The sequence below is a fragment of the Coturnix japonica genome, chromosome 6, assembly GCF_001577835.2.
Source record: "Coturnix japonica isolate 7356 chromosome 6, Coturnix japonica 2.1, whole genome shotgun sequence".
In the NCBI taxonomy this organism is placed as follows: domain Eukaryota; kingdom Metazoa; phylum Chordata; class Aves; order Galliformes; family Phasianidae; genus Coturnix; species Coturnix japonica.
The window spans coordinates 21,306,242-21,325,074 of record NC_029521.1 but is presented as its reverse complement, the minus strand read 5'-3'; the positions used below and the strand labels follow the sequence as shown (position 1 = coordinate 21,325,074).

At 37.9% G+C, this 18,833-nt stretch overlaps 1 protein-coding gene across 3 annotated transcripts in view; it reads right to left on the bottom strand.

Moving 5' to 3' along the window:
- The window catches only part of CFAP58 (cilia and flagella associated protein 58), a 55,624-nt gene extending 37,689 nt beyond the window's left edge, over nt 1-17,935 (bottom strand). Inside the window, exons 1-9 of one of the 3 annotated variants that reach the window (XM_032445429.1) lie at nt 16,305-17,935; nt 16,014-16,179; nt 14,555-14,836; nt 10,138-10,286; nt 9,091-9,247; nt 7,142-7,336; nt 4,321-4,458; nt 2,372-2,531; nt 961-1,043 (exon numbers count right to left, since the gene is read on the bottom strand). In XM_032445429.1, coding sequence (XP_032301320.1) covers nt 961-1,043; nt 2,372-2,531; nt 4,321-4,458; nt 7,142-7,336; nt 9,091-9,247; nt 10,138-10,286; nt 14,555-14,665 — 993 coding nt within the window. In that variant the 5' untranslated portion in view covers nt 14,666-14,836; nt 16,014-16,179; nt 16,305-17,935. Of the gene's footprint in view, nt 1-960; nt 1,044-2,371; nt 2,532-4,320; nt 4,459-7,141; nt 7,337-9,090; nt 9,248-10,137; nt 10,287-13,490; nt 13,582-14,554; nt 14,837-15,332; nt 15,480-16,013; nt 16,180-16,304 lie in introns of those variants that run through there. The other 2 variants (XM_032445428.1, XM_032445430.1) reach the window with 2 other exon arrangements.
- Between the last annotated feature and the right edge of the window lie 898 nt (nt 17,936-18,833).

The following is an 18,833-nucleotide window of genomic DNA, read 5'->3' as shown; positions in this document are numbered from 1 at the left end:
CAGAGTTGCCAAGTAGTACTTATTCTGATTTGAAGGTAAAACACTAATATCTGCATTACAGAAAAAGAAAATGGGATAGGATTGTTTACAAGCAGTATAATTAATGACTGAAAAAGCCTTGCCAACTTCAAGGCATTTAGACTGTAAAGCAAGCCAATAGCCAATAGAATAAATTCCTTCTCATTTACTAAGTAGCAACTTCAAATTCACCAAGCGTGGTTTGAAATTATACACAGGGATTAAATAGAAAACCCCAAGATAACACAATAAATAAATTAATTTAAAAAAAAAATCTGCCTTCCAGTCCTCCTTTGGAATTTCTTTCCCGAATTCAAAACAAGTATTTACCATCTGTGAAATCTTCATCTGTGCTAGAGTCAAGGCACAAGATGGTAAATCCATATCAAGAAAAGCATCTCAGCCAAAATAATCTTTTAGCATTGAATTTACTAGACTACACTTCAGGAATGATGATAACATGATATGCTATCTTGCAGTACAAAAACTTTGGGCTTATGGAAAATGATTAGTAAGAGAAATGGGTTGAAAAAGCAAAGATCAGTATTTAGCATAGTCTGCCAAGCTGCTACATGGTGCACCAACATCTTGGTTTGTTCTTTTGCTACCACAGAATTAATGTGCCTAGATTAATACTAACTTTGGTATGTTACAGAGTGTAAAAGCACATCAAACAATGTTTTACAAGATGAATAAAGTCACTTCTTTTGTTTATCTCCATGATGGTTTATATGTTAAAGCTTAGTAATATTTCATGTGCTTATGTGTATTGGTACTACTTCAGCACACACTACAGAAGAAGTACAAGCACCTGCTTAAGGATCTGACTGTTTGACTCATTATCTATCCTATAGTATTTATGCCTCTCTGTGAGAGTTTAAACTATAGACATTACACTCCCAAGTGACAAAATTTGTTTCAGTATTACAAATGCAAGCTCACCTGACCAAGCGTGTCCCTTTCTCTCACAAGACCATCTATAGCTTTCTTGTCAATCTCTGCTTGCTTTTTGGCAGCCTCCAACTCTAAAGAAAAAGAGGAAAGAGTATAAAAATGGATTCAAACTGAACAGCGGTAAACACACAGAACTTGCTGGACTTGATAAAAGCCCTTAGCATTACATGAACAGTTCAATTACCTGTGACTCTATCTTACAGCCCTTAAGTATTAACACCCTTACCTGATACCTATTTCAGTATTTAGAAGAACTCATGTACAATAACAAATGTGGTACAAGGACTCATTATTTGGTTCTTCAAACCAAGATACCACAAAGAATCAGATTTTAAGAACTTAAGGAGCGCAGTAAAAATCAGACACTTTTAACAAATTTCAAAGTGAGAATCCAAAAATTGAAGCACTTTGAAAAACAGGGACTTTGAGTCAATCTAATCCATTTAAGTAAAATCCAGTTCTCCTTTGAAGCAGTGATATTCTATTGGCTACAGTGGAACTAAAACTACTTGCCATGGCTTAAGATTAACATGGTAAATATACTAATAAAAATCCATGTATATTAACTAATGGGTACATGTTTTCACTTCATTTTAAAATTAATTACAAACTTACACTACAGCTCAGAAAATGCAATACACTGGATTGCTAAGACATGTCCAATATTGCAAGAGGACACGCCAACAGTAGGCACTCTCAGGCATTCTGGTATTGTTCTGATTATTTAAGTCCCTCTCTCTAGTATCAAGCACAGCCTCGAGCTGCATAAGCAAAATGCTTGTGGGAAAGCTTTTCTACCCTTGCAGAGATGCACAGAAGACAGATGTGATTTTGCATCAACACAGCCATGTAGAGGCATTAGCATCTCATATATGCTGTTTCTTCAGGACACAAGCTGGAAGCAAGGGAGAGCAGGAAGACATACCTATGATTGTATCAACTTGAACCAGATCAGGTTTCTAGCTAAGGTCTTGTTTTTTCCCATAAAAAGAAAAAAAAAAAAAAAGAGGTATCATTGTCTCAAATGTTTTTGGCGAAGTATTATTACGAAGTTGTCAAAACATCTTCAATATTTTATCTGAAAAATCACTTTGAAAATGTGTTTGTTTATTTCAAAACACTTCACTCTGAAATTTTGTTGCACTTTAAAGACACATTTTACTAAACCCAAGGTATTTTCTTCCAAAATTTCTGTTTGAAAGATCTTTCTCAAAACACTGCACATCTACTAGCAAATAAAAGCCACTACCTGTACAGCTTTAGAACATCTGCTGATGAACTGAAGCCCCAGATATACCAGAAATAAATTTACCTGGTTGCTCACAAACTTTTTCAGCAGAAACAGAGAAGAAAAAAATTGTCTTATCCATGTCTGTTTTCAGTAATCTCTGACACATACCTCTCTCTAGACTAGATATATGACTTTTTAGGGTCTCTCTCTCATGTCCTGCAGCAACTTTCTTTTCTTCTGCAGCACGTAGCTTACTCTGGAGAGCAACACTTAATTTGTTCAACTTTGAAATTTCAAGTCGCACTTGAGACAGTTCATTGTTTTTGACCTATAGAAAGCAACAAGGAGGGAGAATGAGAGCATCCATAGAAAATAAATCTATTTCTGTACTCGGTACATACTTGTTCCACGAAATCCAGTGTCCCAGCAAGCAAAGGTTTAAGTGCTGTGGGTCACCTAGAAGAAGATTAACTAATTGAACAATATAAACAAACAAACAAACAAACAAAAAAACAAAAAAACCCACTATTTGAAGGGAAGCAAAACAATCATCAGATCTCATGCTTTAAGGCTGAAGATAATCCACAAGAAAATCCCGAGACACAAACCTCAAGCAGTACTACACAATCTTGCAGACTAAATATGGGCAGCTCTGATTTCCCTTGAAGTATTAAAGGCAGTGATTGTGAAGAGTAAGATCTCTAGTGAGGTTCAATGGTATGGCAGGTATTTGATACCCCCATTCTTTCTAAAATCCATGGCTTTTAGAGAAAAACAAAATGTAGAGTTTACCTCATTTGCTGTACAATCAGAAGAGAAAATAATCAAAACACTGCTGCACAAAAATTAAGGAACCAGTCACCAGGAATGAAAACCAATTACCATAACAAAAATCTGTCTGTTTTCTTCTAAGAATTAAATACAATTTCTCCATACAATTTCACTGTTAAGTTTTTACAGCCACTACAGACTGTGTTCCATACAGAACCTCAGATATTCATCATGTAAGATGATGAATCCTGGTTGGTGAGTGTCTCATGGCAGGACATGAATCTTCTCAGTTCTTCCAGACAATCAAGAGAATTATGAATTCTTTCAGAGTTCACACACACAGTATCACAGTGTCATGTGGGTTGGAAGGGACCTTAGGGATCATCAAGTCGAACCCCCCAGGATTCGAGCCTCCTGTGTAGCAGAGCGGCACTCTTACCACTTGCGCCACAGGGGGGATTCAAACCTGGGCCTCCGGTGTTGCAAGCGGCACTTCTACCACTGCGCCACCAGGGCACACAAGTTCAGGTTGCTCAACACTATATTAGAGGCGCTTAGTGTTCCTACGTTCAATATTTTGACCCTAGTGACAATACGAAATGCAAGGTATGGTAGACAAAGTAATATCATCTAATACATAGACATTACCCTACCCCACAAATGCTCTCAACATAGCCCAAAAATCACATGCAGGAATCATCTAATCTTTCCTCTTTTGAATCTCATCTGCTTCTGAGTGGAAACAACTTTTTAACAATGTAAAGTTCCAGGTGGCATGACTACAGTCAGAGAGATATACAAGGACTGCTCTTAAAGCAATGCCTCCTATTTTACTATGTTGGCCCATGACATCAGAAGCAGATGTTGGTTGTATGGCAATAGAGGCTGAACCTTCCCACCAGTATTCCATTACATTTTGCTGCCATGTTACAGATGGCAGCAGAAGGGCAGTCTGAAAAAAGTGGGTCTGACACGAAAGTGCAGATGAAGCAAAGTGTGTCACTGAATTCCACCATGTGGAAAAGAATGGGACCCAGTGACATTCATCAGTGCTTGCTGAAGGTTTATGGAAATCAAACAGTAGATGTGAAAACAGTAAGATAGTGGGTGGTACATCTCAGTAGTGGTGACAGTGAGTCATCTCCACTGGTACAGACATTTACAAGAGGGGCATGCAAGCTTTTGACTACACTGAAAAATATCATTCTGTAGCTGACAATTTGCTATATCAAATTGTGTTACTGTGATCTTTGTATCTGTTGTAGCTTCCATGGAAATAAATAGGAGACATTACTTTCTGAACAAGGTACATCAGTGATAGGATGCATACATCTTTTGGTACTTACTTTCAGTTCTGCTGTCTTTTTGTGAAGATCCTGCATTACTCCTTGAAACATCACGCTGTGCTGCTCACTCTCTTGCATAAGCTTAGTATTTCTCATCTGAAATTGCTCAAGTTCCTTACCAGTTTTTTCATTCAACATCTGTTAGATTAAGGAACAATTCTATTAGTTCTTTTTAATCTGATTACAATATCTACATATACATGAAGACAGAACATTCCATCTCCCCAGGAGATAAAAGCTGCTGCAGATTGTTGTCTGCTTAAAATCCACTCCTCATTGCTGATGAAACTACTAATGTGGAATATGAGAAATGTTCATATTGACTAGGGGAAACGATCATTTCTAATGAATAACACAACCAGTGTCATTTTTTCTGGAAGCTTAGCAGGTCTCTCTCAGGTGGTAGATAAATATTTTAATTCATATTAGGCATTTGGCAAGCATCATGCAGCACAGTCACTTGCTACATATAATTACAGAAAATCAGTATGAGATTCAAATGACTTCAATCAGTGGAGGGAAAAGTAGCTCTGTCTCTTAGTGAGCAAGTTCTACATTAATATGCCAATAGCATTTATCTGGGTACATGATTTGCTGAAACCAGGACCCAACCACTTTCTTCTCTAATTTGTCTTCAGTCAAAAGCTCAGAACAGCAGTTACATGGTTTGTATGGGGTACACATAAATCAGTACTGGATCCGCCAGTGTTTTTTTTCTGGTTGATGAGACTTCCTCTAGCAATCATTACTCCATAAGTGAGGAAAGAATGACCATCACATTTCACACTTCAAGCGTTAATGTGCAGTAAACCGATGAAGTCAATACGTACTATTGTCTTAAAAAATAAAAATAAAAAAATAAGAGGAGCAGAATACCACTCTTCCACATGCATGTGAAAGAAAAGACAACATAAAAACAGCTTCTTATGTTATGAGTGTCAGGATTACACTGTTTCTGGGTACTCTTTGTTCAGACTTGGGCACAGGTAGGGTGAAGCCTACAGCTGCTGTACCAAACCAACTTTACTGTCATTCAAGCAATAATATTAAACTATAAATCTGAGCAGAGAAAGAGCAGGCGTCATAGACAACTACAATTCAGTAGATAAAAAATAACCTTATTGTGTGGCAATAGTTCAGTCACCTCCTCTTACAGATCTCTAAATAAAGAGTAGCCTATATTCGAACAGATTTTATTTTTTTTAAGTGAAGGACAATGCAGTGATTCCACAGACAACTTCAAGCCGTGACAGGCAATCAAAACAGTGCAGCAGCCTTGTTAATTAGCCTAGACACAGAACTTCATGGGAACTACCAGTTTCCAGAACACTTTGGATAATTCAAAGCTCCTAAAATAAGCACAAAAGGAGCTATAGAAAGGAAAACAAAGAATACCACAAAACCAGCAATTGCAGACATCCTGAATAAAAGCAGTATGTCTAGGCAGATCATGAAGTTGCCCTCATAAACTACTCAGTGATACCTGCAGTCATAAAGTAATTTACATTGGAAAAGATCGAGATCATCAAGTCCAACCACCAACATGAAACATCAAGTTCACCTCTCAATTACATCCCTTATTGCTGCTTTCACATCTCTCTTAAATACTGTTAGTGAGGGGACTCTACCGCTTCCCTGGACAGCCTGTTCCACTTGACCTGATTCTCCACGGATAAATTATTCCTAGTGTCCAGCCTAAACCTTTCCTTTCAAAGCCTGAATATGCTTCTCTGCATCCTGCCACTTGTCACCTGAGAAAAGATGTCAACCTCCTTAGTGCAATCTCCTCTTTAACAGTTGTAGGGAGTGATGAGGTCTCCCCTCAGCATCCTTATCTCAGGAATAAACAACCCTGTTTTCCTCAGCTGCTTCTCATAGCACTTGTTTTCTCATTATTTCATCAGCTTTGTTGCTCTTGTCTCTGCACACACTTCTTGAGCAACTCACTATCATTCTTGCAAGGAGGAGAAATTCAGACAAACAGGGAAGTGTATTCCGAGAAGTAATCATTTTCTCCTTATACTCTTAGTAAAATACTTACAAAAAAAGTATGTTGAAAAAAAAAATTCACACACTTCTACCCTCACCAATTCAGGGACCCAAAGGGAAGATAAAGCTATAAAAGCCATAAATTTCCTAGATAAAGACAACTCCCAAGAAAGTTTCCCTTGAGGTAGGACTGTTATACAGTGATGAGATCTCTCCTGCCATTTACTGAAATTGCTTCTCTGAGAGTTTCTCTAAGCCAGGGGAAATTGAATGAAAACCTGAAAATTCAAACGCTTCCAGAACACTGTGTTAGTACATTTCCAGATAAAGTTTTTGGAAACAGAAAGGGGAATATCAATCAAAAAGGTTTACGAAGACAATTCCCTGCCCTTTGACAGAAACACTTTCACAAGCTTGAAAGGTAGGTGAAAATTATTGTGACACAGAAGAAAAAGGGATCAGACTTAAAATGGCTTCACCCACACCACTACACTCAATCAGTGGCAAAACTGGCAATATACACCAGAAGTCCAACTTGGCAATCTCCTGTTACTATCATTAGTTCATCCATGCTTCACAGACTTTGTCTCATTCACAATCATCTTTTCAGGATGAGATGATCTCTAATTATATCATTGTGCTTCATTGCTGATTTTTATCTGAAATTTGTCATCTGTCTTCAAATATTTATTAAGTTTTTAAAACTACATAAAAATAAATATGTAATAAAATTTATTGACTTAAAATAATCTCCCTCCATGAAAATCAGATTTCTTCTTACTTTGAAATGACTCTAGCTTTAGACCAGATGAAAAGCATTCCAACACCCCACCTTCTGCTCTTTTAGATTTTGTTCCAGTTTCTGTTGTTCTTCTTTGTTCTTCTGTATACGTTGCTGTAAGTTCTTGATCTCAGTCTGCTTATTAGCTATTTCAGCTTGAAGATTTTTCAGCTCCTTGTCCATTTTTTCTTTTTTCCGAGCTTCTCGTGATATCTCATTGTTACGCAGTTGGATTTCTTGCTGAAGCTGTAATAATAAAGAAAACAAACATTTAAGTTACATTGCATTTTATTTAGGAATAAAAGGCCTCTCATGCTTAATGTTAAGAACAATGACTTCTATTCTACCACATCCAGTACCACACAGACCATTCTGCTACACAGATCTCATAAGTAACTATGTTATCTGATGGCCAGACTAAAAAGCCTGTATTTGGTAACCTATTTATTGATCATGAGAATTTGTAAAGCACTGGTCAGCTCATCCAAGCAGGAAGGTTGTATAGAGTTCAGACACACAGAGCATTCTTCTGGAGATGCAGTGGTACAAATGTATTTTCTGTTACAAGTTATTTGTAAAGTGGTATTCTGAAGGCAGGGTTAAAGCCAACTTGGACTTAATGTTATATTGCAAGAATTTTTACCTTTTTTTCTATCCCACCAGCAGAAACACTTATACGAATAGAGAAAAGACAGAGGTGTCCAAACAGTTATTCACAATTACTTTCAATATTTCTGCTCTCAAAATTCCTCAGCAGAAACTTCGAAAGAAATTCTTTCTCACATTTGATAACTTTCTTGTGACTTCTGCTCTCTCCCTGTCCTCAGAAATATGATGGAGCAGAATCACCAGAGAATATCTATAGGAGGTTGATCCACGTGGAAAAACCCAGTTCAGACAGGGAACAGCAGTTGAAAGATGCTCTTCACGTCATGATTCTTCTCCCCGTCAGCCCACAGATGAAAAGTTGCCATAACTGCCAGATTCTTCAATGGGCTTTTCAAAAAAATATTGTTATTTAAGCAGTCTGAAGTGGAAAGTAATTTTGTTTCAGGAGAACAGAAGGTGGATCTATGCACTGTAACAATCCTGGAAACTAAAAGATGAAGTAGCTATCAGAAGATTAAAGTTGGCAAGATTCAGTAAGATTTGATGGGAGCTTCACTTTTCTCACATACCTGCTATGCTGACAGAAAAATGAATATTTACATTCTCTTGTATTACAATCCCAATTAAATGCTTTAGAAACATAAACAAATATTGTGTAAGGAACACAGGCTCATTGACCCTTTCCTATTTGTGAGAAATATAACCTGCAAACTAAAGGTTGCTTCCTTCTTCATTCTTTAAGTGTTCTTCTATCTTGCTCCATTCCCTATTTATGTTTTTCTTTGCATTCCTTTATTCTTCATTGTTGTATTTCTGTATGCTGATGCAACAGTTTTCTGATCTACTTTCACTCCATCCAGTGGGTATCCTATTGATCCTCTGTTCTCTGTATCACTAGCTGCTATATGCATTTAAAGAAAGCTATATAGACTGCTCAGTAAAGAGGCCTGTCTACTTAGATGTTCAGAGAAACTGAAAAGCCTAATTTAAAGAGCAGAGGTAGAATGTGACTGCTCTGTTCACACACCAGTGAAGCAAACAATTAGTTAAGCTCAAGCACAAGGATTTACAGTGCAGAAAAGAAACAAACAAACCAAAGAAGAATCACCAGTATGAAGGATAACCATGACACTGGCAGAGGAACTCTGGCTTTAGTTAGGTTACTGCGGAGCTGTGGAAGTAGCTGCTACGTGACAATACATTTTTCTGAAGACATAGTCAAGAAATAGAGAAAAGTACAAAAATTCACAACATATTCTTCTCTGAGCATTCCTGAAAATGTTCTACATGTGAAAGAATAGGCAGTAATATTAGTCAATGTAGATCAATTGCAGAAGTGGAGAATCGTTTAGGACAGAGACTAAAATCGTCACCTGGTGAGCTGTACAGACCTGCATAATGGCTTCATCTGCCTCATTCTTTGCCCTCTCTGCATCCTGCTGCTGCTCTGTGGCTTGAGCCAGACTTTGACGTAACTCCACGACTTCTGACAAGAGTTCGTCTCGCTCCTTTGTTATCTCTTCTTTGTATTTTATCAAATCACTGATACTGGAAGTAAGGAAACAATGGTTAAGCAGTGGCAGAGGCCCTTCCTGTTCTTCCTCCTACAACAGAACAAGAACTTCAGTGAGAAAAAGTAGCTTAAAAGTTTATTTTATTTTAAACTCTTCTTGGATTAAGAATCTTTTGACCTATTAAATTATAGGCTTTACTTATTGCACAATCATTTAAGATTCACCATCAACACCGGTCCAACAAATCCCTCTCTTGTTTTATCCCATCCTCACATTTAGAAGAGTTGGAAACATCCAAAAATGAGAATGCCCCATACATATCCAAAACACGTAATACAAAAACCTTTGCATGGTGTGAATATAGCAATTCAGAATTAGCTTATTCAGCCATCAACAGTCTCAGCAGAAAGCACACAGGTCCTATGGGCTGATATACTCTGTCTCACCTTTGAGTTTGTAGTTAATGTTAAAGCATAAGAGCAACCTGGTGACCTGACTATAAAGAGAGCTTTTGGAGGGCATTCAAAAAATCAACAGGTCCTCAGAATCAACATTATTTGTCTGTTGTAGCAGCTATAGGCTCCACCTGAGACCTGATTCTTGACAGAATCCCACTCTGAAAGACACAGTATATTGAAATGCTTGTTTGATAAAGCACTGGGCCTATAACTGAGAAAGTGCACAATACTGCTTTTTGTTTTCTCAGCTTAATTCAATGCTAAATGAACTCACTAACAGAATGACTCTGTACTTGTTCACTGCATAAACACATGGACAAATAGATGTGCACACGTGAGAAAAGTAAAATAGAGAAAAGATCTCTGACTCTGATTTCTAGAGACCTTCTAGAGTATAAGTGACTAAACAAGGTGTAGCATAATAAAACATCAGATCAGGCACTTGCTCTTTTAGGGGAAAATTTACTTGTACTCCTGACTGGAAGACAGTCCAGATCCCTGCTCCACTGAACTAGACAGGCGTGCTATTTCCTCCTGTAGTGAATTAATTGTTTCCTTTGCTTTCTGTTCCTTTTCAAAGGCTGCATCCACCATTTTCCAGGCTTTTTCAATCTCCTTGAAAAATAAAACAGAAAACATTTACAGAAACTGGGTTAAAAGGGAACAACAAATTTCAATTTCTAATTTGTATTGTATGAAAATGAACCAGTGAAAAAAAATTAATAAAATAAAATACCTCCACAAATAATAGTAGGAGATAACTGCCCAGAGCATTCTTGGTTGCCTCATCTCTGGAGGTGTTCAGGGCCAGGCCTGATGGGCTCCTGCTCAGTCTGATCTAATGGCTGGCAACCATGCCCACAGCAATGGGACTGGAACTAGTTTAACTTTAAGGCCCCTTCCAACCCAAGCCATTTTACGACAACTTGATGATTAATAATTTATGTATGTGTGTGTGTGTAAATATGATGATTAATAATTTATATACATATTTAATAGCAATTCCTTATCTGAATTAACATCCCTGGTTCTAAAAATAAACCTATTTAACATTAAGTTAGAAATAATGACAAGCTATCTTACTGTATACAGTTAATGGATAGAGCTCTTTCAAATTGAATAAACATAGTGCTAAGCGGTTCATGGCATCAATTAAAAACTTCAAGTCAACAAAGCAGCAGAAGTAGCAGACTACCAGAGTGTGCTGAAAACCAAATACAGAGTACAACATCTGTAGCCTCTTCAAGCTAGAGGGAGAACACGTTTTCATGTTAGCTGTTCAATTAGTTTGGCATATCCAAATTCGAGAAACCAGGGAACCCAGACAGAGCATAAAGATCAGAAATGTTTGTCCTATAGTTTTTCTTAATTTCCAGACTAATAATAAAGAATTACTCGTTCTGAAATTCTGTAGATTACAAGCAACAAACCATATTTTCATTGCTTAGTAAATTACTTTAGTTCAAAATCTAATTTGAAAAATGCCTTTTGGTTACATATCAAGCATATTTAGAATGGTTTTAAATACTGAAGTCAACTTTTGTTTCACACATTTAGAGTTCTAATTTCCATTTAGATGCAGCCATGATCACCCATAAACTATTCAATGTATTCTAATAGGTGATAAATTTTGCACTCATTATTCTCTTGCATAAATACATTAAATTATGAAACTTAAATAAATGCATTCTAGGCTAAAATAATGGTATAAAGACTCTGTACATCATCTTGCCTAGCACAAGCAAAAAACAACATAAAATATAGCTGCAGATACAGTTTCAGATGTGGCAACCAATAAGAGACAACCAATGTTTCTCTAGAAAAGTGCAAATGGAAAATAATAAGATTAAAGCTGATTACTAAAATCAAAGCATCCCACTAGTTGATTAAAGTGCAATTAAAATTGGGTAATTAAATCATTATGACTGGAGTTCTGGGGGGACAGAACTGGTGAATAATACCAATAAGCCCTTTGAGAGGTCTTAATGGCATGAGTGAGCCCTGAGGTTCATAACTGCACTTTGTTATGGTGAGAGTCCACAGAAGGGATCACCTAAAGTCAGAGAGGCCATTCAGATGGGCTGTGATTGCAGGAAACCCAGTGCTGAGCTTCTCGAACTGTATTTTACTCTTCATGTATACGGAAACAACTTTTATCAATAGGGTTAGCATGTACAGAGGGTGGCACCATTAAAAGGCAAAACCTTAATTAAAAAAAGTTACAGACTCCAGCAAAACTGGCCTCTATTCGGATGATTTCCCTCCATGGTTTATTTTACTTTGAATAATCTCTTCTTTTAAACTCAATATTAGAGAGGAGGAAATTTCTGAAGGTGGATGCTTCGATTGGAAAAAAAGAAACACATTATTACTCAGTGGAGAGGGGATCTGAAAGAAGGCAGAATGTATCAGAATCACTGAGTAATTGCAGTACAAATGTAGGTACATGCAGTTTGTTGTATAATTAACGATGGAAGAAAGCCAGATGTTTGCATTTAGAATAAGTACTCTGGAAAATGCAAAGCAGAATTCATAAAATGTGACTGGTTTATTTTTCATAAATAGACCCAAAGATCACATCAGTGATCTGAGAACTGATGAAATGCTTTCTTAGTACACTGGGTTGATATCCTTGAAAACTGAAAACTTGGTAACTCAGAGCAGAGCAGTACAAGCTCCTATAAATTCCCATTCTGGTGTTCCTCCAGTGCAGCCCCACAGATCAGTTTCCCTAATAGTGAAAGAGAGAATTGTACTTCCCCAGGGTTCAGCCCAGCCCTTATTTTCTCTGACATGACAATAAACAGCAGACTATTATGTCCAGTTTATTAAAACTACAAAACAAAGCACTAAACCGCCAGCAGACAGTAACAGCTATTGATTATTATTGACCTGGGCCCTACCAGCAATTGATTTGTGCAGTTAACCCCTGACCCAAAACAAATCCTACAGATTACAACCAGACTCCACATAGAGAAAATTTCTGCCTCTGCAGCCCAGCTGAAACCTTTATTTGTATACAAACTAACAACCCACAAAAGCAAACCTATGAACCTGTTACCCTGATGACCCATCAAGTCACCAAGATTGAGGGCCTTAATTTGAAGCAGATATACCATTCTTACAGAAGCAGCCCCACTGGGATTCTCTCATCACTTGTAAATAACAAAACACTGGAACAGATTATTTGTCTAACTCAGTGCTGCAGAACATCATGTTTGCTATTTGAGCACTTGAACCTCCCTCAACACCAGCATTAAGCACACATGGAAGACTTTTTTTGAGTGTTACTAAAACTGCAGTAAGATACTACAGCTGTAGTGGACCTTCATGTTTCATGTTATTCTTCTATTTGAAGGATAAAGCCAGTCAAATGCACATTATTTTGTGGGATATCTTAAATGCATCCAAATAATTCTTGAACATTTAAGAGAAAGTCTAGTTCTCACATGTAAACTGAAAAGTATTTGTGCTGTTTACATGGTCCATAGCACACAACTGGAATTTAAATGTCACATGTTGTGTTTTGCACATTGTTTCTAATATGATCAATATTGTCAAGCAGCCTTTTCACTACAAAAATCACTTAGCTGCTCCAATAGTAGGTGATATTGTAAAGGCATAACTTGCCTTCACTCCAAATCATCTGTTGACATTGCAAAGGCTCTCATTTCTTCCCTACTCTTTCACCCTTCAGTTTTACGACGTTACCAAGATGATATTGCCTCAGCTTGGGAACATTTTGAAGGGCTATCTTTACTTCTGCAGCCACATAATAGAAAGTGTTAAGGACCATTGCAATTCCTGACTGCCACCTACCAGATTTTCATTAGCAGCAGCGAAAGTAAGATTTCATATGAGGTTTTCCCCCCTCCTGAGGGTGTTCTGAGCAGTGCCACAGGTTAGCAAGCTGCAGCCACAGGATGACAGCACTGTTAGTTGAATTATTCTGAGCGTTTATTTTCTTCATAATTCTACGCATAAGAAAATTCACGTTAAATAACTTCTATTTCTACAGTGCTAATGGAATACGTCCTATTGTTACACTGAATTTATTTTGCTGTAGCAAAAGAAGTCTATAAAGAACTTTAATCACTATTTTGAAGCATTTAACAGCAAATGCAGCCTCTCCTATTCTTAAGAAATAACACTTTATTGCAAGGCACGTAGGTGTCTCAACTAAGTGTTACATTAACACCAATCTAGGTACCACAACTTAAGCTTTTAAACAACCAGGAGGGAAAAAAAGCTCAAAATACTGTTTTCTGATCATTTGGCAGATTTAGGTTCATGGCAGTCAAACCTCAGTAGAAGACTAAAAACATTGATTATCCCTTAGCAAGTCAAGCACCTTGACTGCATTCAAATCAATAATAACAAAGAACACATTAGAGTAAATTGGTGAAGCGACACTGAAGCGCAATATAGGATTCCTTGTCAGAAACAACACGAAGCATCCACAATCCATATTTTAGCATGTAAGTGGATTTTCCATATTCTGCCAACAATTAACATCCAAGCAGCACTTTGAAAATAATAATAATGATTTGAGTTCCAAAAACTGTACAAGTTGGAAACATAGATATGCTGTTTTACAGATATGGAAGTACTTGTACTATTGAGTAATAGAAAGCCAATGAGGTCAGCTTAATTCTAGACCTATGCAAATAAATACAGAATTTGACTGAGTTGAGTAAAAATACCAGGCCAAGGAAATAAAGCAAATAGCAGCAAAGCAGAGGTTGAGGAGCTGGAGATGTTAGCTCTACATTTGGTCCCTCATTTAGATCTCTATACAAAATAAAGTGTTCCTATAGATAGTTTTATTACCAAGTTTCTCATTAACAATTTCACGCCATACTTAGTTCTATTCAAAACTTTACCGCCTTCATTGATGATATAGTCCCCCGATCGTCCTTCGAAAGCTTTGTGAGAGCAGCTACTTTAGAGGAGTTGACCACAAGTTCAGCGTTCAGCTGCCTGCATTTTTCCATGAGTCTCTTCTCATTTTCATGTGACTTCTTCAAAACAGCATAGAGCTTCTCATATTCCGTTCGAAATTTTTCCAGAGTGTTATCTCCCTTAAGAAGATTGATGACTTCTTGGAAGTCTTTTTCCAGTGCTTCAAAAGCACTTTCTTCTAGATTCAACTTTGCAGACTTTTCCTGAATGAAATGAGATAATCAATTAATGGGAGGAACCAAACATTCAGCTTCTTACCTCAAAATACAAAGAAGCAATATACAGAGCATGTAATATCTAAGAAATCCAGTCAAAAGTTTCTGTAATTACAGTTCTCTCGCTGCTATGTAATAGGCACATTTCAGCCTGTTCTTCAAATAGATCTCCCTTAATTTTACTGAAGTAACATGCTTTAACACTCACAGCTCCTGTAATTGAGTACCCTAGATATATGAAAGATGGGTCTAGAAAACACCATTGCGACTGTGTTTAAATAACCCACTTGCTATTCAGGCAAGCCAGCTTTTTAGCCTTGATTCTTCCCAGTTCCCTACACTGTTCAGCTGTCCTGCCAAACTGCCCTTCCAAACAGAAAGCTGAACATTTTCAAAACAAAAAGGTAAATAAATCCGAGAGCAAATATTTGTTTTGTTTGGTGCTACAGAGCTCGACCATCCCAAAGCCAGGCGGGGGTCTCACCTCCTCCATGGTGCCGGGGGGGACCAGGCTGGGAGCGCCCTGCCCGGGGCTGGAGCCGAGGCTGGGCCGTCTCGTAGCAACGGCGGCGGGCGGGCCGTCATGGCCGCCGGGGGAGGGATTCTGCCCCACCATCTCCTCGCAGAGGTTCGGCAGAGAGAAGTTAAGCAGGGTTTGTGGGAGCACAGGCCGTGCCCCTCTCCCATTAGGCACTACCCAAGCGCCATACCCTTGTCCCACTCAAGGACATTAGTGATTTGGCACACAAGTAGGGTACATGACAAAGGGTACCCCATACAGTTGCTCTGGGGGGGATCACAAATTCTGCAACCTGATAGCTTTTAGGACAAGGAACATCACATTCCATGCACACATCCCCAGCAGAATGGACACCACGTCCGACCTTTAAGTTCCACATCAAGCTAATAGCAACAACAGAAAATTCCGCCTGGTTTAATGAAGCCTGAATTGCAGCACTTCATTTTACTGATTGCATGGCAAAAAAAAAATGCGTAATTTCAAAGGGAGGCTTTGAAATGGTCTGATGCAACCATTAAGGATGGAGAATAATGCACATTTCATAATGTATTCTGTATACGTATCACTTAATTACAAAACATTCTATTTGCTGAAAGAGTTCCAGTCGTATCAGAGCACACTTCTCATAATAAATCAATAAAGTACCTCTTCTTGGTTTTCCACTCTTCTTTATCTTCATTTTCCTCTGTGGTAATGCTTTCTACATAACAAAAGCACCAGGAAGATGATAGTGATAATTCCTTGATTCCAGGATTTGGAGAAGTACCAGAAGACTTTTTTTCCCCTGTTGTTGCTTTCTTAGGAAATTTTGCTGAAGGAAAAGTTAAAGAGTTCATACAGTATAAAAGTGTACAAGCTGGGTATTTCTGATACCTTTTGTTATTGAGGGATAAAAACAAAAAACAAGAATGGAAACTTACAAACTAACACACTCACCTTTCCATTTTAGGGTTATGTGCGCACTTACAGGTAACAGCATCCAAAAGTTACAGCCAAATACTGAGGCATGGTCAAGGCCTTATGTTTTGCAAAGCCATGGTGATTTGTGCACTGAGAGACTCACTGATGGTAACGTTATAGGCTGGTCTTCATGACAAGTGTCCCTTGAGCTAAATTCATTCCAGTTTGACAAGTTCATCCCCACAGTGGCTGCATATATAGCAGCTCTGCAGACATAACAGGGTGATCACATCAGGAGTCTGTGATAGTTTGCATTGAAGCCCGTTTTTAATAGGACAACCATCATGAATTAAAACACTGAACAGATTTACATGCAAACAGAGGATAAATCTGGGACAAAATGTCAGTATTCACTAAAGATTTGTTCTGCAAAAATCCTGCAAAACACAACAGGTTCATGATCAAGGAACAGGATAGACATTTGAGGATATCTAGGTTTGTGACCATAGCCTCCCATAGCTTAAGACCAGCTGCTCAGCATCCCCCATGCTTTATATTTCTTGGTAAGATGTAAATAACCACAGCTGCCATCCTGCAAGAGTGCTGTGACTGTCATAGCTATGAATTATATACTCATGTAATACAGTAAAGCTCTAAGCAGGATGAAACTCTTCAAGAGGGATGACTTTAACTCTTGCTTGTAGAATAAGCCGATGTTCTGAGCTCTATGAAAACCTTTCTGCTAGCAAGACCTAAAAAAAAAAATCACTGCCACAGGAGAAATAATCTCCTACTATACTATAATAATATATTTAATGTAGTACAGTACTACTACACTACAATAAAATCATAGTTTCACTAGTAGCAGGGACAAGATGAACTCTGGAAGCTTCAGTTCATTCAAAGGATTGTTATGAAGTTCCTTGAATACCTGAATTCGTTCAGAAGACATCAGTATATTTTGATAAAAAGCAGATTCATCTGTTTCACCAGCCACATAGAGCCTGCATTAGCAGCACATGTTTCTGTGGGAACATAAAGGATTACTAATGGTTTAAATACTTGCTTACTGATTTATTTGAGGCCACAACCCTCAGGCAGTTAATTTAATGCATGCTTTAAACCATAGTGGCATGAAAATGATAAGCCATCACTTACTGAATGTAAGAATTTACGGTCTGCTGCAGAGATATAAATAACTAGAGTAAAATCTCATCATATCATCCAGGAGGATGTAAGCAATTTGGGGCGGGGGCCAGGACAGCACACGTCTCCTGGACAGTGCAAGATGAACCTTTTGGATTCAAGATTATAACTCTGGATGTAAAGTAATAATATAGGAAAATCAGACAGTAGGGTAGGAAACGCGTTTCCTATTGCACCATCCTGTAGTAAGACAGACAATCACTGGGTGGCACTGCACCACCACGGTGCTCTGTGGAACTGCCCCTAACAGCAGCTATTTTCAGCCCGGACATGTTCTGTTTCAGAAACGCGTTCTGAATAACAATTATCACACGCAGACATAATGGTGGGGTGAAAGTGTATGAAAAGCTTGGATCTCACCCATGAATAAGCCTTTGTTATATTATCTGGGTAAAATGAAAGAGTGGGAATTGAACAGTAAGGAAAGAAAAATTTGTCTAACCAGTTGCTTAGAGTACTTAAAATATTAGTTTTATATATATTAAAAACTTTATCTATATAGTTTCTTTGCATGCAAGTATTGTGATTTCTCTGGAAAAATGAAAAATCAATTGCAATCTCATGGTCTCCAGCAGCGATACTGGAGATGCTGTCAGTGGGCTGATGGTCTGCCTGGGATGTACCCTAAAATCCAGTTTGTCTTCTCAGAGTTAAATCAGTTCGGCAGAATTAAAAGGGATAAGAAGGTACAAAAACATGCTATGGTTTCTCCAGTCACAGAGAGATGCTAAGAAGTCCTTGATTAGTTAATCATCCAGTTGATTTTTTACTTTGCTCTTTCTGAAATCTTCTCTTGTTATTTCTAAATTAAATGCTAGTTCTGTAGTGTGAACACTTGTTCCAATAAATTGGATTGAGGCGCTCTACTTTGCTCATAAAGATCATGCAGCAAATCACAAATAGCAGCAACCCTTGATCATGTTTGGCACTGGAGTTGAGCCAACAATCCCAAGAGGCAGAAACATACCATACATCATTATCATTTTCCTAAGAAGTTAAATCGTGGACATATTTTAATAGACAAACCCCTAATAAAGAGTTTGGTTAGCTCTGAGATGAGCTGAAGCTGACAAATGTGCTGTGTATAATGTGCAATTACATGCTCTACATTAAAAAATAAAAATGGATTAGAATGATAGAAAGCAACAGAAATTAGGTCAATAATCTTGGATCCATGCTGAACTCACCCTTCACCAGCACCATCTGAAACTGCAGAACAGTTTCCTGCCCCAGGTCTTCCTCTCAGTTCTACAACAAGAATTATGATGGACTGTCACACCTACTAGAAATTACCTTCTCAGAGCCAAACCCAGCAGACCTCCCCAAGCCTTAGAGAAAAGCAGAGTGCTACTTTGGTTC